Genomic DNA, 25222 nt, shown 5'->3' with positions numbered 1-25222 from the left:
TATATCTTCTGACTCTTTGGACCACTCTTCTGTAAGTTGACTGGGATACTCGAGTGGCAGCTAACGTACGTTGTCTAAAATAATTATATACTATTATTGTAAGTTATCAATACAATAAAAATTAAAATTTGAAAACATCCTACAATAAAATATGAATTTATATTGTTCACTAACTTAACATTTTTCAAAGGAATAATAATTTCTTGCTCTGCTTCTTTTTTCATAAAAGCTTCCACGTTAGAAATAATCTCTCTCCCTTGGCTGTGAATTATTTGTCCTTGTTTACCTACTTTCTTAGGTGACATCTAAAAAAAATTAGAAAGTAAAAAAATTAATATACACATGCACACTCTAGGCTGTACATATATACCTACAAGTTAAATACTTATTATTTTGTCATTTAAAATCAAAGTATATTTTAAATAATATAATTTTTAACAGTAATTAATTTTCATTAATTTTTTTAAATTATTAGACAATTGAATAATTTAAACCAATTTTACTTACTTTTTACAATAAAAATCGGATAGTCTAATTAAAAAAACTATAGTCTATTTCACTATTATACTTTAAAAAAAAAACACACAACAGATTTTAAATGCCTTATAACACGATTAACTCACTTCCCGTACGAGACGACACTGAGTAGGCCTTCAGGATACGTCATAGGCTTTAAATCCCCGGCAGGTACAAAGAAACGAAGTACGGCGGCTGCTTTGTTCTTGCGGTTTTTTTAATAAGAAGCGAGAGAAAATATATTGCGGTCGTCTTTTCTCTCTGCCACCGGATTTTCTATCGATTTTGTGTTGAAAAATGGGTTTGTGCGCATATTGAGCAGCCGGTTCTTTATAAACTTTTCTACCTATACCATAACTTGATTTAGAGCCTGTCAAAGTTGACAAAGTTGTCAAAGTTGACATTTTTTTGAATGATAAAAGAGGGTTTTCAAATTTGTTCATGACTTCGCTTCTAGCTTACATAGAAAGAAGAAATTTACATTTGTATGTTTGGAATTCATGCTTGTACTGAATTTTATTCCTGCGCCTTTACCATAATTTGATTGACAGCCTGTCAAAATTGACTTTTAGGTTTTTTTTAATAATAGAAGGAGGCTTTCAGTTTTGTTAATTTTTTTACTTCTAGTATACGCAGAAGGAAGAAATTCACATTTTTATGATTGAAATTCATGCCTGTACTGCGTGCTAAAATTATTTCCCTGTGCCTTTACCATAACATAATTGACAGCCTGTCAAAGTTTGCTTTTACATTTTTTTGAATAATAAAAAAGGTTATGAAATTTGTTCAGACGTTCGTTTCTAGTTTACTTACAAGTAAGAAAGTTACTTTTTATTATTGTGATTCATGCCTATACTGGGTATTAACATTTTATCCCTGTGCATTCACTATATCTTGATTGACAGCTTGTCAAAGTTCACTTAAAAAAATTTCATAATAATTTCAAATTTGTCATAATTTCCTCAAATTTCATAATTTTCTTTTTAGTTTACGTAGAAGGAGAAAATTAACTTTTTTTTATTGGAATTCATGCCCCTACTGCGTATTAAAATTCTGTCCCCGCGCCTTCACCACAAAGTGAGCGATAGTCTGTCAAAGTTCAATTTTACATTTTTTTTTAATAATAAAAGGGGGTTTTTCACTTAGAAAGGAAAATATTACATATTTATATTTGGAATTGATCCCAACTTGCATTTTTGGCAACAGCTACGTAATCGCGACTATAAAGAATACTTTAAAGTTGTGGTTACTAGTCGCGGGAACCGTTTAGGCACCGTTCTGTTACCACTTTTTTACCAAAATTGCGAATGATTTTGCTGTAGCAAATACGTAATTCTATCGTCCCGGGAACTTCTTTTTAACGTCCCATAGTGGTTTTCGGCATGTCATAAAGTAGTTATTGTGCAGTGCTAGTTACTAAGAAGTTACTGAGACAATATTATGCAAACATTTTGATTCTCTTTCTTTGTCAACGCAAATAATTTTATATGTTTGTCTTTATTCTAAGTGATGGCGTTGTATCGGGGTTAATCTACTTCATATTGTATTTAATATAGCTGATATTAACGCTTACCGGAGTGGAAAAATGTAAACGAAGCAAATTTTACTGTTAAAAAATAAAGAACGCCTCATTAAAATAATGATAATAAATTTTAGCAAATTCATAAAATCGTGCAATTGTTGTTAGAGTTACCAAGAAGTTTCTTTTGTTACTTCAAAGTAAAAATGACTTAGGAATAAGTAAATTATTTCAAAAAAATGCTACTATAAAGTATATTTTACTGCATAGTAGAAATAATTACTTAAAGGTAATTTGCTTTAATAGCCAAGGTGGTAAATATTACTTTAAAGAAGAAATAAGGGTAACTATTTCTGTCTTGTTACTGATAATATTACTTCAAAGTGTATTACTGCGTGGTAATATTTTGATGTTTCTATGTAGTCGCAAGAACTTGAAATTTAACTTTGTAATCGCGCTTACTTAAAAGTTCCCATTTAATCGTCCCACCGACCAATATTTTCTACTTTATAGTAACGACGTTTGACTATATAGTCAAGTATTAAGTTAATATTACGTATTTCTTACTACTATTTTTTACTTGGCAGTTATTTCAACTTATAAGTTTTTTTTTTGGTACCAGTTACCGATTTATTACTTGAATAAAGTAATATAGTCAAACAATGTTGTAGCCGTAACTAAAATTGCTAGTTGGGATGCCTAACGTGAACGACAACCTGTCAAAGTCACGTGCTAAATAATTTTTTCCTACTTTCTAACCTAAGTTAGCCAACCACTTTGTTGCTTACTTTAACCGTATCACTTAGGATACCATTATCGCGTTTATAGGCAACAATTTTGTGAACTCCAAGACCATTTGAGGAGTAACTTTTCGAAACGAATTCCGTACATCAAAACTTTTGTTTTTCACCAACAACAAAAAACAAATATTTCTTGTTTCCGTTCATTTTAAACCTGCATAGTAAGGTATTTTCATAGATACTGGTCAATACTTCTGTAAAAAGTTCTTGTTGAAATCGAAATTAACAAAGATGTGAGAAAATTCAATAAACAGTAGGACGTAAGGCTTTTCGATCGATTACTGTGGATATAATGCATTTTGTTGTGGCCGATAACCCAGCTGAGCAGTTTTTTTCACTTAATATAAAATAAAACACATAAAACCAAGATACAAGAAATAATTTAAATAGAAAAACTTATAAATTAAATATGGCTCACTTGGTCTTCTTTTAAGTATTTGCAGAAGTTCTTATCCTCTTCATTGTCGTGAACTCCTTCTGGAATTTGTGGCGCAATACTTAAGGCATTGTTAAAGAAAGCTGAAGATGCTAACGGATTTTATCTTCACAGTCAACCCCAAATCTAACTTCGAGCAATATTTTTACATATTTTTTTTTAATTTTTTTTTTAATTCGGTAATTAAATTCGATGAAGACAAAGTAGATTCTGACCACGCATTACTAATGGCGTTGATATTTTTTTATTTTTGATTTGTGGCAAAAAAAAAACAATTTTATTAAATATCAAACAAATCAACACGTTAAGACATCAACAGCTAAACTTTAATGAATAACGATATTAAGTAGGGGAGAATTTAAAAAATCTTGAGAGAATTTAAAGAATTTGCCGCCTCCTATTGGCCAAATATCGTAACGCGTTTTGATGTATCACATCTCGCGGATATAATGCGTTTCGATGTAGTCATCGAATTTCGCACACAAATTAGACAAGTCGACGAGTTTATACGTGTATAGAAGAGGTGAAAATAAATCCAGAACCGCAACAAACTGAATTTTGTGCTCAAGTTACGTAATTCGCTTTGATCATTTAATAATAATAATAATCGTTTTTTATTCAAAAAAAAAACAATAGATTGACAAATATTACAAATGGAAAGAAAAAGGCGAAGTCTAGCCTAAGGCTACTCAAACTTAACCCTAATAAATAATAAATAAATTTCGGTAATCATACATAATAATAATAAGAAAAATAATATAAAGATGAAATATTATAAAGAAACAATTGTTCACACCAAAAAAATACTTATATCCAACACGGAGGAGATATAAAACTCACAACCTGCACCAAAACAAGACTGTACACAAACAAATACCTTTGTATGCAATCGTAAACAACCATCATGTTACCTCTGGAGCACACCATACTAGTGAGTTAAAAAATAGGAGCTCAACTGTTCTCTAAACAAATACAACCTAAATCCTGACTTAAACTTAGTAAAATTATAAAGTAGTAAATCATTGTTTGGCAAGGAATTACATGTTTTAATCGCATTATAAGTAAAAGACTTCTTGTATGTTCTTGTATTATGTCGAGGAATAATATATTTAAATTTATTTCTGGTATTTATATCATGGACGCTCAAATTGGTTTTAAATTTATTTTTTAGAGATTTAGATATGAATTTTGAATTAGTAATTAAACCATGCATAAAAAGACCCAAATGTTGAGTTCTACGATTTGACATATTTAACCAGTTCAACTCATTAATTTTATGTGATATGTGATCTGACTTTCTTAAATTAAAAATTAGACGAATACATGTATTCTGCACCTTTTGAATACGATATTGTTCCGCTTGACGAAGACAAGGGCCATAAATAAAATCAGCATAGTTAAAGTGGGAAAGTACAAGAGTTTCACATAACATTGCCATTAACTTGGTACCTAAAAGGTTTCTATTGGAATATAGTTGTTTAAGCGATGTAAATGACCTTTGTAGAAGTAACTTAATATGATCGGAGAAATTAAGCTGACAATCAAGTATAACACCTAGATTACGAGCAGAATTACAAAATGGTAATATTTGGTCATCTATTTTGATTTTAATATTATTTTTTAAATATTCGTTTTGATTTCTTTTGCCAAACAGCATAAGTTTTGATTTTGATGGATTTAGTTGAAGGCCATGTTTATTAGAGAGATCTTTTAGGTTGTTTAGTTCATGATTGATAGTTTCGTTACAAGTAACAAAGTCTTTTGAAGAGAAGTGATAGTACAACTGGGTATCGTCAGCAAAAGCTTGTATCTTTCCGACATGAAGAGAGCTTATAAGTTCAGAAGTGTAAATAATAAAGAAAAGGGAGCCAAGGATAGAGCCCTGAGGTACTCCTGATAGTATGGCACTAGACTCCGAGTACACACCATTAACAAACACTTTTTGTGACCTGTTAGAGAAGTATGATGCGATGAGTGACAGTGAGTCGACGTCAAAACCGTAATATCTTAGCTTTGCCAACAAGAGTCGATGATTTATAGTGTCAAATGCCTTGGAGTAATCTAATAGTATAAGAATACTTTCAAGTCCATGATCCAGTGCCTCAATTATAACATCAGTTACCACAGCCAAGGCGGAGGATGTGGAATACCCCTTACGAAACCCGTTTTGCAATTCTGAAATGAAATCATTATCATTTAAATATGAGTACATCTGGCCGTATAAAATTTTCTCCATTATTTTCGAAATGGCAGGTAAAATTGCTATAATGCGTAAGTCATTGAAGGTCTCTGGCTTTTTTGATTTTGGTAAAGGTATTCCTATTGCAGTTTTCCAACTTTGAGGAAAATAATTTTGTTCTATGCAACTGTTAATAATATTAGTTATGTAAGGATCAATAAATGGACTGCAATATTTTAACATAGATGATGTGATTTTATCTGTGCCACAAGCAGTAGTTTTCATGTTTTGAATAATTTTATGAACATCTTCTATAGAACACATGGAAAGCTTAAATTTTTTCGATGCGCTGAATTTGTTGTTTTCGTAAAATTCTATAGTTTCATCACAGTCGTTAGATCTGTTGTTAAAAAATTGAGAAAAATGCTGGTTTATTAAGTTTGGATCTGTTAAATTAGGTGATAACTTGCTATCACTTGAGCTTAGGACATTTAACGATCTTAGTGCTGACCATGTTTTTTTTTTGTTCATTAAATATTTGCCTCTTTATTTAAAGGTAATAAGGTGCTAAGTACGACAGTACCCAGCGCGGACCAGGTCTTGGGCCACTTGGAAAAACTCCGTATCATCTGCGAGAAACACGATTGCATGGCGATTTACACGTTGGATTCGATGCAGAGGGCGCTCGGGGTCGCACAGAGTAACAGGTAACAAAACGGCCCATTCATCTTCTTTTTCTCGCACTCATTTATTATACATCAATCATTCAATCTCTGATCCTTTTTCCTTTTCTAGTAACGACAGCCAAAGAAAACAGTTCGGCGAATTATTCGCCCTGATGGAGGAGGAGGAGGAGATAAGCGCGACGAAGAGCCGGTTGCAAGGCCGGGGCAGGAAACCGCCGGCGAGTAAACCGGCGGCGCCGAGTGTGGCCGCCGCGAAACGACAAATCGCGCGGGATCTGACCGACAGTTCGGAGGAAACGAGCGAGGTTAGTTGTACACTAGAGTGCGTCTTCCCTCTGTGATAGAAGTGTGCGGATAGTATCTACTCGATACTTTAATATCTGATACATGCGAAGATTCGAATCCTTCGACCCCAACTACTCTTTACTTCAATACTTTTTTAAATCCCAAATTTCCATGTCACCGGTGGCTGCTTATGCGTACTAAATATATTTTATAAGTAAAATATGGCAATATTGTTAATAAAATTAAATAAACCGCCGCCGATCGGCCCAACAATAATTAATCAATAATACCTATTTATATTTACCCGGCGTTGTCGCCAGTCGCCACGCAGTTGCTTGATACTTCGATACTCGATACCTTATTCTAGGTAAAAGTATTTGAATTCCTGAAAAGTATTAGCGTAAGTATTAAAGTATCATTTTGTAATATCTTACGAAAATTTGATAACCCTCTATTATACTCAAAAAATATAACTCCAAAGCAAGCCCTAAATTTAATATAGGTATTCACATAAAATCTTAATATTCGCGCGTATATTCACTAACAAGTATACAAGTAATGACTACTTTGTAACGAATAGAAATTATCTGATACTTAGATATAAAGTATCAGTATCTACCCGATACTTATAAAAGTAATCGTTGCACATCACTACTCTGTAACCCAAGGAACAGTAACTAACAGTTACCTGCCAGTACTTCTTACAGTGTTTTTAAGGGTAAAGATTTTTGTGAACTTCTACCACTTTTTCATGCCACCAAACAAAACTGAGCTTTATATCTACTTTTGCTTTTGAGATGTACAGGGTACATAATTTTCATAACGATCATGTTTGGGCATTTTACTGCCCAACAGGAAACAAATCCCGATAATAAGACAATTATTGAAACATCGATAGATAATACAATAAATTCGGTGATGTAACCAATAACAATATCAAACTCACTAACTGGTGCAATATAAAACTAATAATACATAATACATTAAATACTTAAAACAATTAACAGTCTAATTCAATCTGAAATAACAGATTTTAAATTATTCAAAGCCATGCCAAACAGACCAATCCGTAACTGAGCATCATTGAACCAGTTGCATGCTCTATATATAGGCTCTTTCTTGACCCAATTGGTGCCATAAGTGTCAAGACAAAATACACTGTGACTTGTATGGATGCAACTTTTTATCAACCCACACCTCCAGGTCACAAACATAGCCACAATTTGGAAGTGTGGTATCATTTATTACGTAACTGAAGTCAATCTCATCCTTAAGCAAGGAAATTGACATCTTCTTACATTTCTGAAGATTAAGGGGCAGTCTGTTAACCTCACACCATTCATAAGCCCTATTCAGATCAGCTTACAGCTGCATGCTCTAAACACACTGAATCCCACAAATTGCGATCTATCTACTAAGTAGGAAATGAAAAACTACTAGATGTTTATGAGACCCCATTATATAGAGTTTTTTGGAATGAATTCCATGTTCCAACCTATCCAATGTCTTAGCGACATCTGTGTAGACTACATCAAGTTGGTATCTGCAATTTATAGCCTAATATGCGTTCCGCAGAAATTATGTTAATGTAGTGACTGTTGATCTACACTGAAAAAAACTATGCTGAGGTAAAATAAGATCTTTAATTTGGTGAAACAGTGTGCAGGTCTCAAAGTCTTTCGAAAAGTTGGACAAAACGAAGATTGGGTGTATAGAATACATAGGTACTACAGAATTTATGGGGTCTTGTTGAATATATGAGAAGTCTTTCTACATCTAAATAATAAGTTTTCCGAATAGATAGGACCCATATAATAAAAACATTTCTTGCTCTGCCCTTTATCCGGATTTAAGGCCTTGCGACTTGTTTCTTCGGAACTATTTAAAACGTTATTTTTAATTTGACATATTACGTTGGAAAAGGAAATTCTGTGAAAGAACTTTAACAAGGCATTGGGGTTGTTATATAATTGAGTTTAATTTTTTGTTTATTGCTTAACGGCAAAATTCAATTATAGAATACTACTTAATCTGAGAAACAAACAACTAATAAAGATACAACAATACTAAATAAACCCTAAGCCCTTGACTCAGGTGAAGAAAAATCCGTAAAAATAATAATAATACTAGTAACCACAAGAGTAGTAACCAAAAGTATGTAACTAAAAGGCCGATAACAACAAGTATTACAAGAAATTGATTGTCGATGTAGATCTAAATTTAAGCAATTTATATGATACGTAAAATTGTAAGAAAATGAATAGCATTTCTTCTTAAATTTAAATAATTTCTAAAATATTTACACAACTGTAAAATTGTATAAAGAAATATTATAGGAAACACGGTTTCTCCTGCTACTGCCAAATATTAATTAAATGCAAGAGTTTTAAAGGTTTTTCGGACATATCTGCCTCAGTTCTTTAATATCCTCGGTATCATTCTAAAATTGTAGTCTGTCTCTATCCTTGTGATCAAGACCCCAGCCAGTAACCACATCGCAATCATTAGACCGTGAAAACACAAACGAATTACATAAATGCTTTTTAATATCTACACTTAAATAATGTCTGTGGAAATCCTTTAATTTTAAAGCAAGATATGCCTTTTTGGAAATATTAGAGACGTGGTGTTTAAATCGAAGGTTTATTACTATTCTTGCACTTGTTGGCAACTGGAATTTGCGTTTGCCATAGCGCCAGTAGCCGCGTGTCACAAAATTTCATTTTTTTTCGAATATTGACAATTTGCTCTAATTTGGTTTCTATAAGGTATATCTAAAATTTTGTTTAACTGTTTAATTATGTATAGCAAACTTCTTAATTTTTTTACTGTATTATTGATTTTAACATCTTATTTTAAACATTTATTGAGTACTATTGCCTAAATATCTTATGCTATCCACTGATTTCAAAAACGTTATGTTCTGTAGTAAAATATATTATTATTTCGCTTCTAGTTTACGTAAAAGGAAGAAATTCACATTTTTATGTTTGGAATTCATGCCTGTACTGCTTTTTCAAATTTGATCCGCGCGCCTTTACCGCAAATTGAGTGACAGCCTGTCCAAATTTGTCTTTTATATTTTTTTGAACAATAAAATAGGGCTTCGAAATTTGCTCATAACTTTATTTCTATTTTACTCAGAACAAAAAAATTTACATTTTTTAATTGGAATTTAGGCTTGTACTGCTTATTAAAGTTTTATCCTTGCGCCTTCACGACAAAATGAGTGACAGCCTGTCAAAGTCACGCGTTGATTCTTTTCCACTATTCTAAATCTAGCCGTAATTTCTTTTGTATTTGGCTCGTAGTGAGGACATTTTCTTTTTTATAGTTGGTACTTATGCCACAGATGTAAATAGCTCCGCACTTATTTTTATTTGTTAAAAATTTTACTTTTTTTTTTTTTAGTTTTAATTTTCTTGGTGTCGTAATAGTATCCGGTAGTTCTACTAAGTTCTTAATAAATTTATCGGATGTATTTTCATGTTCAAATTTGAGGCGTTTTTTAGAAGAGATAAGTGGGCTAGTCTTAAAATCTGAATTGTTTTCACCTGCAGTATATTTTCTTTTTGGAGTCTGCACTAAAGTTTTCTCGCTATCTGAAGCAAAAGGGTTGCTAAAGAAAGCAGTATAGTTTTGAGGAACTGCATTACATTTAAGATATTTTTGGTTTTCTGTCCGGAAGTCCTCATTGTTGAAATGGTTTCTACAAATGTATTTACCACGTAAGGTTTCAACTGGAACTTCAGCCAACTTAGCGTTTCCTAAAATATTTAAAAAAATCTAAATAGTTAATAAAGTATAGACGGGCAAATAAAACAATAGTGAAAACTATTTAAATACGTTTTTACAATGAGTTTAGTTGTGATAGAAATTAAGAAACAATCTAAATAATTCTAAATTTTCAGCCTTGATTTGGGCTTCTGCTTTTTTACAAAATATTAAAGGGTAAACTGCAAATTGATTGTAGTATTGGTCATAAATATAACAACAAATAGGTACATTTTTCCTTTAAAGTTTTTGATTTTTTAAAAAAGGGCACGCGCACATGTAACGGTAGAATTTCTGCGTGAATTACCACAATTAAAATATTCACATTTATTTCCACATGGACGTTTTTTAGCACCTATTTTATCCATTTTTAATTTAAGACTTTAAAGTGTAGCCGAACAAGACACAACACTGCGAAAATATTTTTTTATAATAACACTAAGGAAAAAATAGACCATTCAGGTTGCGTAGACCAATTGGGTTTTTGGGTATTTAGAATGCTCTCATTCGTCGAGAGCAGGTCATGTGAGCGTGGGAAAAACCCAATATCTAATTTCGGATTTTGGGTATTTCCCTGACCATGCTTATTGCATAATTACTATTGTATAATTAACATTTACAATTTCTACATTGATATACATTTTATGAAACAAAAATATAATTAAGGATGCTTTAAATTTATCCTGTTATTATAACTATAGAACTTATTATCGTACTGCTTTTAATTGAAATATAAATTCAGTTGACATACATATACATTAAGTATGTATCTATAGTTCCCTCTATAATATCAATAATCTATTTTGCGGTTTCTTTCATCAAGTGTCGATGTAAACTTTCAATGTAAAAAAAAACCTCTTGGTCAATACCCCAAATGTTAAATTTACACACTAAATGTATAAATTTAACTAAATACCCAAGATCCAAATCCTTTATTACCCGCCGTAACGTAGAGGCACGCAACGAACCGGGATGCTCGATTTGGCAACATAGACTAATAATTTTGGCTTGGGATGCTAGAGCTCACTCAGGCCAGCATCCTTTTAGGGTCCGCAAATTTAACATGGGAGTATTTATCTGGTGCGGAGCTATTTACATCTGTGCTTATGCCTTGACAGCGTGTTTAAGTTTTAATCCGTCGCCTTCGCCATAACGTGAAATATATCGTGCCAAAGTTATTACTAACAAGCCGTCAATTGAAAACTAAAAAAGTTATACTTTAGAAAATTTGCATTAATAGTAATTAAATAAAATCATTAGACACAAATTAGTATTTCGGCGTTTTTTCGAAGGTTAATGTTAAGTTTCGTTAATGGAAATACGTCACTCATTCCCATAATATACATTAAAAAGTCCAAATGATTCAACCAGTTGACACCATAAAATCCTTGAATCTTATTGAATTAAATGAAATCTTTATAAGCTCCTGATGCAACTTTACCCATAAAAGCCTTAAACAGTGGCTTATGGGTCAACCATATACCAATATTAGACATTTTAAAAACCCTCTAATGCCATTAACACTCGTTTCACAGGAAGAAGAAATAGTAAAACCGAAACAGGCGAAGAAACGAAAAAAAGTCCTATCGGAAAGCGATTGACGGATTCAATTCGTGGTACGTCGGCCCATCATAGGGCCGCAGTGGGAGATAGTCGGTCATATCAATGAAAATAATACGCTTATTAAGAGGAGAGTGGCGTGGAAAAGAAGAAGAAGAAGGAGGAGGAGGAGGAACAGGAACAGGACGCCCTGGGAGGAGTGAGGAGTGCCACAGACCCGTATAACCACTTACACTGCCCGTTACCAGCTTCTAAGGCGAGATAAAGGTGTTTTTTTTTAGTTTAGTACTTTTAGGGCACAATTACGCTATTCGAGTTCTATATGAATCAATAGGGGGTGGTCCACGTAACGAGGATTTCCTTGCGTCGACAAAAGGGCTTAGTATAGTTAGACATAAGGAATGTTTGGAAATTATTTTGAATGTTTTGTTGATGCGTTCAAAAAGCGACATTTTCCTCAAGAAAGTCAGTTATATCGGTCTGAAGAACATGTTTTTCTCATAGGACCTTACCTAAATAGTAAAGGAGTGGGGGTTAAAATTTAGATTTTCAGTTATAGATTTTACACTAGATCCTAACCCTTTGAAGAGTCCTTGGACAATGTTAACTAATTAGAGGGTTAATTTCTTGAATTTGCAAGTATACCTTGTTTTTTGATTTAAAAAGGATTTAGTAGGTACACACTTTGCTTTTATTTAATTTTTTATTGGTTTTTGAGATATGTATGTGTAAGATTTTTTTGAAATAAAAAAAAAATCTCCGCATTATTTAAATGTTTCAAAAAATGCTGCAATATTTTAAAAATGTCCAATAAAATTGTGTATAGAACATGTATACAAATTTAAACATTGAGTAGTTTTTGAGCATTTTTTGGAATTTTCAATAATAATAATAATAAGTATTTGCATCAATGCTACAAAAGTTTAAAAAAAAAATTAAATTTTTTTTGGCAATATTCAATATTTTTCGATAAAAGTGGAAATAGGTTTAAAATGAAATTGTCTGAAGAACATGTACAGAAACTTTCAAATTTAAATCTGGAGTAGTTTTTGAGTTACAAGCATTTTTTTGAAATTCCAAACTTTTTTTCAAAATTTTTTGTCTCAGCATTATTAAAATATAAAAAAAAAAACTAAAACAGGTGTCCCATAAGCGTATTTACATACTATACTGCACTACAGAGCATTAGAAAGAAAAATGTTTTTGTGATTTGTTTGGTGCTCGAAAATTGGTAGTAACACATTTAATTATTGTGTAATTATTTATGTTGTTATTATTATTGAATTTTGTTTTTTTTGCTGGCGATTTCGATATTCAAGATAAAGGATGTTTAAATATTTAATGAATATGATGCGACTGGAAAATTTGAAAACAAATGCCTAATGTTGTGAAGGTGTGTTGTATTTTAAAAATTTGAATAGTGGCTTCTGGGCTTTTAAAGGTAAGTAAATACAACTTTTAAATACGTACGCGTAAAACGTAATTTCTTTAGTCCATTCCTAAATTTGGATTAATTTTAAAATATAGGTTTTGGGAATAAACTTTTCTGAAATAGCGAAAAAATGCCTTTATGTTGGTAAAAATGTTCAACGTAGCCACACGTTGAACCACACAATAGTAATAGCGCAAAAGTTTATTTATAATATTCTGCAATTCATATGAATTAAGAACTAAATTAAAGACTCCTTCAGTGGTTAAGCTTGACTACGTTAAGTATTCTTCTAAAGTTTACTTTAATTTTTTTTGCAATTTTAGAATAGTTTGCAAGCTGTTTAGAATTAGGTGTACCAAGTAAGGATACGACTGTAAGGGATTACTTTATTAGATTAATTTTAATAAAAAAATAAACAGATTCATAGGTATTTATCAAATATTTATTAAAAATAAACACAGGTCAATCTCAGTCTACCAAACCTTATCTTAACCTAATTATCTAATTAGTTGTATTAGTATCTAAATTAGTAATTTTATTATAGTGAGTTAGCCTAAAACAAACTTTTTACCGAGATTTGGTATTTTGGCGATTGCAGTCCACAGCTTGGTTAAGTGACCTTGGAACCTTACATCTTCGGATGATTTTTCATTTTTCTTTTCGAGTTCTTTTTGATCCAGATGTCATTCCAGGTCTTTGCGATCTTCTACTTGTGGACGTAGGCTGTACTTTACTTATTTTTTCATCACGAATATTCTTCATTCTACTAAATAGATTTAGCAGCTCCGATGAGGTTTTTATTTTTTCTTATGTTTTGTTCAGTTTGACATACTTGTTGCTTCAGGAATCGAGTCTCTTAACCATCTGTACGAGATTTGAAAAAATGTTAACTTAATTGTTCTACCGCAACTTCTTTTCTCTTAAATAGATCATCTGGATGTGATCCAGATATGAAGGCAAATTTTGAACCATATGTTGTTGAAAAAACGTTCATTTGTGTGTGATGGATATTTCTAACATCACTTCTATGTTAGAAATATCCATCCGTTAAGGCTCTAAGACCACTAAATTAGCTTGTGCCCTACAATCGTCAAATCGCAATATATCACTAAATATTTTAATTTTTTTTTAAGATAGGTACTATTGAATTGAATCTTTTTGCTTTGATACTATTGAATTGAATCTTGCAGCTTTTTCTTACTGATTAACAGTGGTGTTTGTATAAACTCCTTAAGTTTAGTAATATTGTGTATAAATAGGCAATATGTCCAATCTATGGTAGACAATATTAGGTAGATGAGTAAAATAAAAAGAAAATAAATAATAACCTGTATATTCCTATACATTCTGTCTCATTAACACACAAGAATATGCATCTAATTCTACCATTTCTAATCCGCAAAGTCTTCAGGTTTTGCTTTGATATTTTAAGCAAAAGTAATTCCTTTCTTTTTATTCATTAGGCCCTTTAAATTTCAAATCTAAGCTAAAGTATAGGTAGCACCTTATTAAAATCTCACAATTTATGTGTACTCATTTAGATACATACTTTGTATTCATATACATAAAAATAAAAAACCTAACTTAGAAATAAAGCACAATCGAAATTCTAAAACCCAAAATACAACACACCTTCACAACATTGTTTTTAAATTTTAAAGTAGCATTAATGTATTCATTAAATATTTTAACACGCCTCATCTTCTAAATTAAAATCACCAACAAAAATTAAACAAAAACCAATAATAATAATAATAATAACGTAAATAATTACACATTTATTCACTGTTACTACCAATTTTACAGCACCAAAAAATCACATAAAAACATTTTTCTTTCTAATGCTCTGTAGCGTAGTATAGTATGTAGTGATGTATAAGCGCATTTCTCAACTACATATTATACTGCGGTGCAGAGCCGCCGAGTTCTATGGTGCTCTGTGCTGTAGTATAGTATGTAAATACGCGTCCCATAACATTGAAGAACACGTACCCAAATATTCAAATTTAAATTTTGAGTAGTTTTTGAGTTACGAGCATTTTTTGAAATTAAAACAATTTCTCGGCATTATTTAAATATTGCAAAAAAGCTAAAATAGGTGTCCGAAAAAAATATACTCAACGTTGTTTTTACTGGATTGAAATTAAATGGTGGAGGAAGAGGGTAAAGAGTCATGGTAGTAAAGTTTATTTTTTTCTGCATAAAATGGGGAAGGAACAAAAAAAATTAAAATAGGTTAAGCAAAAGCGCCCGACTGCTGTTAAATAATCCAGAATTTCAATAATAGACTTTACCCGCTTTCTTCACCAGGGGATTAAGCTTCCATATTTTCCTTATTCCTTGATCATTTCTTTTTTAGATAGTTGATATTGGTGTGGTGATTTCAGTACAACTATTTAAAATCTTGGGCAATTGATTTACTTTTTAAAATTGTACTAAAAACGCCAACGAAATTGTACTCAATACTCAACGATTTCCAAAAAATCTTTACATTTACATATAAAATGAATGAAGGGCATTACACTGGAGGAAAAAAAAGAATATTACCAATCAACAATTTTCTTTGACCAAAACATGTAATAAATGGTGAATGAGCAGTGAAAGACAAGAAGCTTGTCGCAAAAAATTGTGGAGGAGCCAGGTAAAGTCTAATACTGAAATTCCCGATATCTCCGGTTTGGTTTAAGCCATTTTTAGTTATGTAGGTGTTATTTTATAGAAAACGTGTTTTTTTGTTAAATATTTTACATACATTGACTTTCTCGTCTAACATTACTATAGAATAATTAAAAAATTGCAGTTTAATGACACTAGTTGTCCAAATCATACAACACTCTCTCATTTTCTTAGATTCAACCCAAAAAGAAGAGGAAATTTAACGTCAAAAGCATTTTTTTAGCCCTGCAAGTATTTTTCTAAACCCAAGCCAATTCCCTTACGTAGACCACCCCTCATATCTTAAATTTTACATTTTCAGACTCCTTAATCGCCCCTAAAGTACTAAACTTCAAATTAAAAGAAAAAAAAACGATAACTTAATAGATACAAATTGCTAAAAGAAGTTTTATTAAAAAGAAACTTTTATTTTATGGCCATCGTTGGCCATTGACCAATGTTAAAGTTTTTTTACAAATACATTTTTGCTGCTTAAAAATGTCGGAACTACAGGGTGATCGAAGAAAAATGCCTTGCAACACTTTTAAATTTAAAGCAGGAAAAATGAAGCACTTGAAAAGGCTTTAAACGGGGGTGGGTATAATAAGTGAATTTTATCAATTAAAGGCTTTGCAGGGGTGTTTTTTATTAAATTAATAAAAGTAAAGCATTCTTTCATTATTAATTAAGCCTTTTTATATGCCTAAGTAACTTCACACAAGCAATTTGTATTTAAACCAAATAATTACATTTAAAAAAAATGAATGAATAAACAATGTAAATAGTGTAAACTTAAACCGCACCTAGTTACTTTCTTCAATTTGTAAATAATTGTTATTGTTACGTATTCGTCCTGTTAATTTTTTTTTATATACATTACGACCCCTCTTAGGATTTTTTAAATAAAAAAAATTGTAAATGAATTTTGTTATCGAAAGAATGGTATTTTGTGTACATAGGAAATGTGTAAATATAATATTTATATGAAGCCTTAATATTTTTAGGTTCTTAAACGACACGCCGTCAAATAAATATTGTTTTTGTAAAAAAAAAAACAGTTTTTTAACAAAATGCAACCAGGAGTTAAATGCAAAGGTAAGTATCTGAAACCTCACTTGCTATTTTAGCCTTGTTTAAGGTCCACGCCTCATAAATTTCATTGTAACTCTACAAATAGTTGAGCTACATGATTTCTTTATATATGAAAATGTTCCTTAGGAATTGCGTTAGGTTGGAGTGAAAACCCCATTGGAATGCCTGGAATGGTTTTTGAATTATTTAGAATGAAAGTGGAATTTTTGAAAAAAAAAGGAGGGCTTAACCAAAAGTGTTCTAGTTTATTCACTTTTAGACCTGAAAGCATATTTTATGGATGAAATTTATGCATATTGACCCCCCTTTACTGTCCTGAAAAAATTATAAAAAATCCTCAAAATGTTTTCAGAGTTTCATTAAAAAATGTCTATAAAGTTGTTCTTGACTATTTTGTCTAAAATTCTCATTTTAGCCTCCCTACTAGGGTCCATCCTACACAAATGTGACTAACTCAGGAAATCGTTAAGCCACAAAAATTCTTCATATATGAAATTTTTCGTTATGAAACGCTTCAGCTTTGAGTGAAAACCCCATTAAAATGTCTGGAATAGTTTTTGAGTTATTTAATCAGAAAGGGCTTAACCAAAACTCTAGTTTACTCAATTGACCTAGAAGTGTAATTTATACAGGAAATTCATCTTCAAGAATCTCCTTATGCTGCCCGAAAAAATTTCATTCAAAACCATTTCCATATTCCATTCTTCTTAAAATTCCCATTTTATCATCTTCACTTCCATATTACACAAATCTGCCTATAAAACAGAAAATACTTATGCTACTAAAATTCTTCATACGTAAAAACTGAGGCAGCTTCAATTGAAATCCCTGGAATAATTTCTAAATTATCATAGAGAGAAATTTAAAGTTTTCCTCTCTAACCAAAACTGTTCTGGTTCGCTCAGTTTTACACTTTGAAACACTTTTTATAAATAAAACAAATAAAAATCCAGTATAGTTAACAAAAAACCATTTATTTAGAGGCTTTTCCATATGCAATATATTTTCTGACAAAACGAAAAAAAGAGTTACGGTGAGTAATCGAGTAACAATTCGTCGGCTTGTAGCCCAACAAAATGACGCATTTTCGTAGGCTAAAGTCAAACTTAAGTTCTGCCGAAAATATGAGAAGAAAATATGCAGATTGGGCTAAATGTGTTTCTCTCTCCCTCTTGGCCGCATATTTCGGGCAGCACTTTACAATTTTTTTTTTATATATTAACTATGGTCCATTTTATATCATAATTTAAAAATGTTAATTTATACAGCAATCCTTAATATATTTACAGGTTTTAGTCGATACACCATAGTAACAAAGTTTTATAGGAAGTTTTCTATTCATTTTTACAAAAAAAAATACATTACGCTAAGTGACATTATATAACAAAGATCTTTGGTCGATATGGTCATCAAGCAACTGAGTTTTACCATAATATTGATAAATACACTTTTAAAAAATTAATCATAAAACTAAGGGTGGTAGAAGGGTTTTTCCGAAATCAAATGGTCCCAATGCAGTACTATTCCTTAGTTTTTTGTGTATTTACCATTGAATTCATACAAATGACAGAAAAAGCGTTGTTGAAGCACCTTTATGTCTGATATGATAATAATGACAATATGTTAGAGAAATTTGCTGATTTTTCATGCCAAAAAGCACCAAGGGGAAATTACAATTTGTTTTTTCCATAGATCCAGGAAATAATTAAACCTTCCAGGCACACGTTTGCCCTGGCGCTTTTATGCAAAAAAATACTGAATTACACATGACAACATTCAAAGAAATTAGCTAATCAGTTCGTATAGTACATTGAAATTCTATCTAAATGACATTTGTTTTTACATCTAACCACAAAATCACCGAAAGAAAACCGTTTGCTATCTAAGGTGGTGGGAGAATTAAGGAAACTTGTAACTATTCAAAACTGGAGGGCGAAAACTTGCGATTTTCGTCACGAGGAGTTTCCCGTTTCTCCATACTGAAAATACTGAAAAAATATTGTCGATTTTACACAAGTACTTGTAATAAGATGATACAGAGAGGGTTTGTGTGAATTAATTAACCATAAATTGCGTGGTACAGTAGCTTATAGATTTAAATGAGACACACGTACATCGATTTCTTACAGTTTATCACAGAGAGAAAACAAATATTTTTAGCTATACGTAGTACGGCAGATACCCCTAGTTACTTTGTTAGTGTTTTAAATATTCATTTCACTATGACTCGGGAAATTCTTAAACTTTGAGAATTGTTTATGTATAAAATTATTTTTTAAGAAACGCTTTGGCTTTGAGTGAAAATACCATTGAAATAGTCCTATGATTTGGGATGCAAGTTGAATTTTTGTGTAATAAGCGAGGGCTTATCCAAAAGGGCTCTATGTTACTCAATTTTGGACCTAGAGGCATATTTTGTGCATGAAATTCATCCTTAAAGATCCCTGGAAAAACTATAAAAAATCCGAAAAACATTTTTCGGGTTTATAGAATTTTAATAAAAAAAGTTGTTTCCAGAAATAGCTTAATCAAAAGTGGCCTTGCTTAGTCAATTTTCGGCCTAAAAGAATCATTTATATATAAAATTCATCCTCATGTATCCTTTTATTCTGTCCTGAAAAATTATAAAAAATCCTCAATAGGTTTTCGAGTTTCACTCATCCATACAATTATTTTTAAAATTCTCATTTTAGCCTTACGAGGGTCTATCTTACACAAACGTTACTATAACTCGGGAATTTGTTGAATTACAAAAGTTCTTCATATATGAAATTATTCGTTAAGAAACGCTTCAGCTTTAAGTGCAAACCTCGTTGGAATGCCTGGAACAGTTTTAAAATTACCCTGCATGGAAGTTGATTTTTTGTGCAAAAAGTTGCTACCAGAGAAGGCTTAACCAAAACTCCTCTAGCTTACTCAATTTTGAACCTAGAAGTATATTTTATACATTAAATTTATCCTCAAGAATCCCACTATACCCTCTCAAAGAAATTATGTAAATTCCTCAAAGAATTTTTCAGAAACACTAAATTGTTTTTAAATGAAAAAAAACTAGAATGTTTTGAGATGGAAAAATGGCCACTTTTCCAAGCAGTTCAAATTACTTAGAAAAAGACAAAAATAGGCTTAAAATTGCTTAGACAACTATTCCAGGCAGTTGAAAAAAAGTTAGAAAGAGATAAAAATAGGCTCAACTGCTTGTAGAATTAATCTTATTTATATTAACCCAAAGTGTTCTTGTTTAGCCTATTTTTGACATGAAATGAAATCTATCCTCGAGAACCTTTTGGAAAAATTATAAAAATACCTCAAAAACTTTTTAAGTTTTTCTCAAATAAATGCCATGTCTCCATCCAAAGTTGTTTAAATATTTTACTTAGAGTTTTTCAGTTTACCCTCACTAGGGTCCATCCTACACAAATGTGACTAAAACTCAGAACATTCTTGAGATATAAAAATTCCTTATACATGAAATTATTCGTCAAGAAACACTTCAACTTTGAATGAAAACCCCATTGGAATGCCTGAAATAGTTTTTCAGTTATCTGGAGTGAAAGTGTAGTTTTTGTGAAAAAAGCTGCTTCCGGAAAAGGCTTAACCAAAACTCCTCTAGCTTACTGAATTTTGGACCTAAAATCAGATTTTATACATGAAATTCATCCTCAAAAAACCCACTATACACCGTTTAAGAAATTATGTAACTTCCTTAAAAAGTGTTCGATTTCTTTTTTGAAAACACTAACAAAGTTATTGGGAGGTTATACAAATGAATAAATATGCCTATATATATAAGTATAAATATCGTGATAATAAAAACAATAATTATATTTTAACAAATGAATATACAGTTCCCCATGTGGGACATATGTTTCTTTTTTTTTTTTACAAAATAACAACATTATATATTTATGATGATACACGAGTGCAAAAAAGATGTTCAGGCAAGAAGCTTATGTTAATAATATTTAGGGGAAATTCTGACAGTGGTTGTTTTACAATTTAATCCACAATTTAATCGTCAGAAATGTGTTTGTGTACAAAAAAAAATTGATTACCCTAAAATGACACGATGGCGGTATTTTTATTGCATTTTACTCTCTTAAAAGTTTTAATTTTACGAACTCAATTTTTCTTAGCACAAGTTCAAAAATACATGAGAAAATAGGACGTTTTTATTAGTGTTTAATAATTAAATTAATATTATGCAGAAGAATTACAAAATAACTTTTTGACCATTCAAGAGAGGAATAGCGACAATTGCACTAAAAAGAGATGAAACGACACTGAATTTTTTTAATATCAAAAAACCGTTTAGTGTCTTATAGTATAAAAAAAACGCATTTCTGGCTTCAATAGTCTGGAAGACACAAGAACTACATTTGTCTAGGCAGTGATTGAATTAAAACATTGTAATATGACAGGAAATTTGCTCAAAAATAACCGAAAAGAGTAACAAAATAATTTTTTCAGGTTTTTAATTTAAAAGGAAAAAGTTCAATCTGTTAAACACAAAAAACAATATAGAGCAAATTGCTTGTACATGGAAAAAAGTAAAAGTGTGTCAATTTGAATGCGTAAATTGTGATAATTGAAGGGCAGTTTTTAATACCCGTAAAAAAAAGTTTTTCACAAGAAATTTTTGTTATGGATTTTCTTCCAACTTGTGCTAATAAAAACTGAGTTGAATCATGGGAGGCACAACATGTAATAAACGAATCGCATTCAAAAAATGGCGGACGGTCCATCAATTTTTTTAACAATAATTAAGTTTTAACATACACGCTGCAAACAGCTGTAATAATAAACAAAAAAAGAGATTTTTCTTAAATCTCCGTTTTTGTGTTAAATCTTATACAAAAGGCCACCCGTGAGTAAGGGAAGAAGCGATGAGAAGAGAGAAGGCAATCGTTTTACTTAATTACTTATTATTTTAAGTCCAAACACTCACTTATAGTAGACGACACACAGAAATATTCGAAAAATAGTCTCGTTATAATTATTGTTATTATTATTATTATTATTATTATTGTTGTTGCTGTTGCTGCTGCTGTTGGTTGATCACCGCGTCCTCTTGCCGGATATCCGATTTCAGTTTGACGAACTCCTTGGCGACTTCGTCGTTTGTGCGTTGCGACAATATCCTGAGGATCGTCCAACCCGTTTCGTCCATTTGGATCCGTTTGCCTAACGAGAGCCAACACGCACACGAACCCTAAAAAACAAACGAAATTTTTTACTACTATAAATCAACAATAAAAAAAGATTATCCGTCTAGTATATCCCTACTTTTTTGATAAAATAACGATTATTATATACAGGGCGTCCAAAAAGTCAACGACAATACTAATGGAGCAACTAATAAGCACCTAGAAACATAAAATAACTTTAGTAAAAAATCAATGGTTTTCGAGATATTGGCACTTTAATGGAAGTCACCAAAGTCCTACTCTTGAATCAGGTTTTCGATCGTCACGCCTTGAAAATAGATATTTTTTTTAGCTTTGCAACACTGAATAGTCATTTTACTGATCAAAGACAGACATTAAACTAAACAGCCAAAATATGTAATAGGACATCTATTCTAAAATGAAGTATTACTTATTTTTATGTTTAATACCTCAACTTTAACCCCTCATACTGGACCGAAAAATTGTACGGCAACCTGGCTAATACCTTATAAAGTTGGCTCATTTAATTTACTTTTAAAATTACCCAATATGTTTTAAAAAACGGTTTACTGTTAGTGAAAAGATAAACCTAAACAAATTTTGATGTTATGTTTAAAATAATTTGTTTAACTTAAACAATCAAGAGCGAAGATAATTCTTATACCACAGCAATAAACTACAAATTTTTGGAATGTAGTTTGTTTACAGTATTCCGTGAACTAACTACTTTTTTGCTTGTATCCTAAGGTTTCTGTTACCGATTGCTGTGGCTTTGTTTTTGAGTTCATTTTCCTGTAGACAGTGTTTTTTGAGCTGTTTGTTTTAGTGGTTAATAATTTATTTTGCCCTTGCTATGTACCGCCCAAGAGTATGCAAACATGCATTCCATTTATGGGGAATGCTCTAGCAGCATCTAATTTTTATCAAGAAATATATCCAAATTTGGCCCGATATCCTTACTATCGTGTATTTATTGTATGTTCACCGCTCATATTCCGAAGGCAGGATGCATCATGCTCCTGTTCCGAGAGGGAAGACCTCGTATTGATTATGTTGACCAAGTTTTAGAAGAAATTGCAAATAATCCGACTACTTTGGCAAGAGCAATCGAAAAAAGAACAGGGATACCGAAATCGGTAGTAAACGACATCACTAGTCGATTTAAATATCATCCATATCATTTTCAACGGATGCAAAATTAATAAAATTAATTAACAATTTTGCCGTAGAATGTTGCAAACAAATCAAGAAGATTCGAATTTTTTAGATAATATACTATGGTCGGATGAGAGTACATTCAAAAAGGATGGCACTCTATTCCAGAAGAAAGGTCGTAGTAGGACCGATTTAAAGTAAACTTGTGGACCAGTATTTTGAACGGAGGTTTAACTGGCCCATTCGAATTACCAAAAAATGTAAACTGGCAGATTTATTCGGGTTTTTGTCAAAACGATCTACCAACAGTCTTATTGGTCAACGTTAAACCACAAGACTTGGATAATTTATACCGAATTGGAACTAGGGCTGAAGGACGAATTCGACAGTTGAGCAGCAAATAGATCATAAAATTCTGTACAAGTACTTTAAAACTGCTAAAAGTAAACACTCTGACTTCTTTATAAACAAAAAACAGGTCTTTCTCGATAACAGCACACCTACAACGCCTGTCATTTCTATCATTTCTGTAAGTAACAAGGCACCACCTAAGAAAAGTACTGAACAACAAACATCGAAGAAGGTTTTGGATTCGAAGGAGGCAGTAAACGAAAAACCGAAAGAAAAAATCCAAAAGACCTGATAACATGGGTAAAGGAACATCTACCCTAGGGATGGTGACCTTTGTTTCTAGAGCTATTAGGCAAACTGAAAGAAGAAACTCTACCTCTAGTCAAGGAAAGCTTTAAAAAGTGGTTTTATATGTAAGTAGTGTAATAGTCGTATATAAGTCTTTTTAATCTTTATATTTTAACATCTGTGTTTTTATTGTTCATATTTATATAATTATTTTGTACGAACCTATTTTGAACCGTGTTTGTCTTGTGTTAATTTGCTGTTTTAAATTAAATTTTTTAACTTCTGGCTGCTCGATAATGGTAATGGCTTTTAATACTTTTAATATTTCTCATTTAAATGTTCGAGCACTTGTGACCAATTTATCTGAATTTAGGAATTACCTTGAAAGTTTTCAATTTCATGTTGTTGGTGTATCAGAAACATGGCTCTTACAAAATATCAATAATAACATTATGAATATTGACGGGTTTACTTTTATTTAACAAGATCTATTGAATAACCGTAGAGGTGGTGGCGTTGCACTTTATATTAGAGATGGTATAAAGCATACAATTCTCAGTTCTGGTGATTTCTCATTTGTTGAGTTTATGTGGGTTCAACTTAGTTATTGTAATGTAGTGTATGGGATTATATATAGACCTCCAAATGGTAACATTACTGATTTTTTAGACTTTTTTGAAAAAAGCATATCTAGTGTCTCTATTCTCAATATGAAAATATTATATGTTTTGGAGACTTTAACATTAATTTGTTGCAGGCTTCTAATAATGCAAAAAAACTGAAAGGTATAGCAGAGGTATTTGACTTAAGGCAAGTGATCACCGAACTTACTAGAATGACTTACCGCTCAGCATCTCTAATTGATTTAATAGTTTGTAATTCAAAAATTGTTAAGATGTCTGGGGTTAATACTGTTCAGATTGCTGATCATTTTTGCACCTATCTTCAGATTAACACTCTTAAATGAAACCTGTAATACGAAAAATTTTAAGTATAGACCTCTTAAATGTATTATGACGAAATCTAATATATACCAAATGTGGACGAAAAATTAAAATATTTAAATTCGCTTATCCTAAACCTTTTTGATATTCATGCTCCCTTAAAAACATTCAAAGCCAACAAAAAACAAAATTACGCGCCTTGGATAACTAATAATATTAAACTCCCACAGAACCTACGCAACAAGGCCTTGTGACGTTGGTCCTAATAAACGAATTATTATTATTAATTCTTTTAGAAGATGTTCCTTTAGGCCAGTCACCGAATAATGTGTTTCCCAAATTGTTGGTTGCCCGGCATTATGCTCATGAAGTTCGTCGATAT

General features: G+C 31.5%; 2 protein-coding genes across 10 annotated transcripts in view; one reads left to right on the top strand and one right to left on the bottom strand.

The window, feature by feature from the left end:
• Positions 1-16765, top strand: part of LOC126741327 (integrator complex subunit 3 homolog) — a 58965-nt gene extending 42200 nt beyond the window's left edge. The window contains exons 10-12 of the mRNA XM_050447730.1: positions 6007-6157; positions 6246-6441; positions 11731-16765. Of these exons, the coding sequence (XP_050303687.1) occupies positions 6007-6157; positions 6246-6441; positions 11731-11796 (413 nt within the window). The 3' untranslated portion in view covers positions 11797-16765. The remainder of the gene's footprint in view (positions 1-6006; positions 6158-6245; positions 6442-11730) is intronic.
• A 1117-nt stretch (positions 16766-17882) lies between these two features.
• The window catches only part of LOC126741325 (protein unc-13 homolog B), a 353601-nt gene continuing 346261 nt past the window's right edge, over positions 17883-25222 (bottom strand). For all 9 annotated transcript variants that reach the window (XM_050447729.1, XM_050447724.1, XM_050447728.1 and 6 more), the window contains one exon: positions 17883-22146. In XM_050447729.1, coding sequence (XP_050303686.1) covers positions 21958-22146 — 189 coding nt within the window. In that variant the 3' untranslated portion in view covers positions 17883-21957. The remainder of the gene's footprint in view (positions 22147-25222) is intronic.

The sequence above is a fragment of the Anthonomus grandis genome, chromosome 10 (assembly GCF_022605725.1).
Source record: "Anthonomus grandis grandis chromosome 10, icAntGran1.3, whole genome shotgun sequence".
In the NCBI taxonomy this organism is placed as follows: domain Eukaryota; kingdom Metazoa; phylum Arthropoda; class Insecta; order Coleoptera; family Curculionidae; genus Anthonomus; species Anthonomus grandis.
The sequence above is the reverse complement of the archived record's forward strand: the minus strand, read 5'-3'. Positions and strand labels throughout refer to the sequence as shown.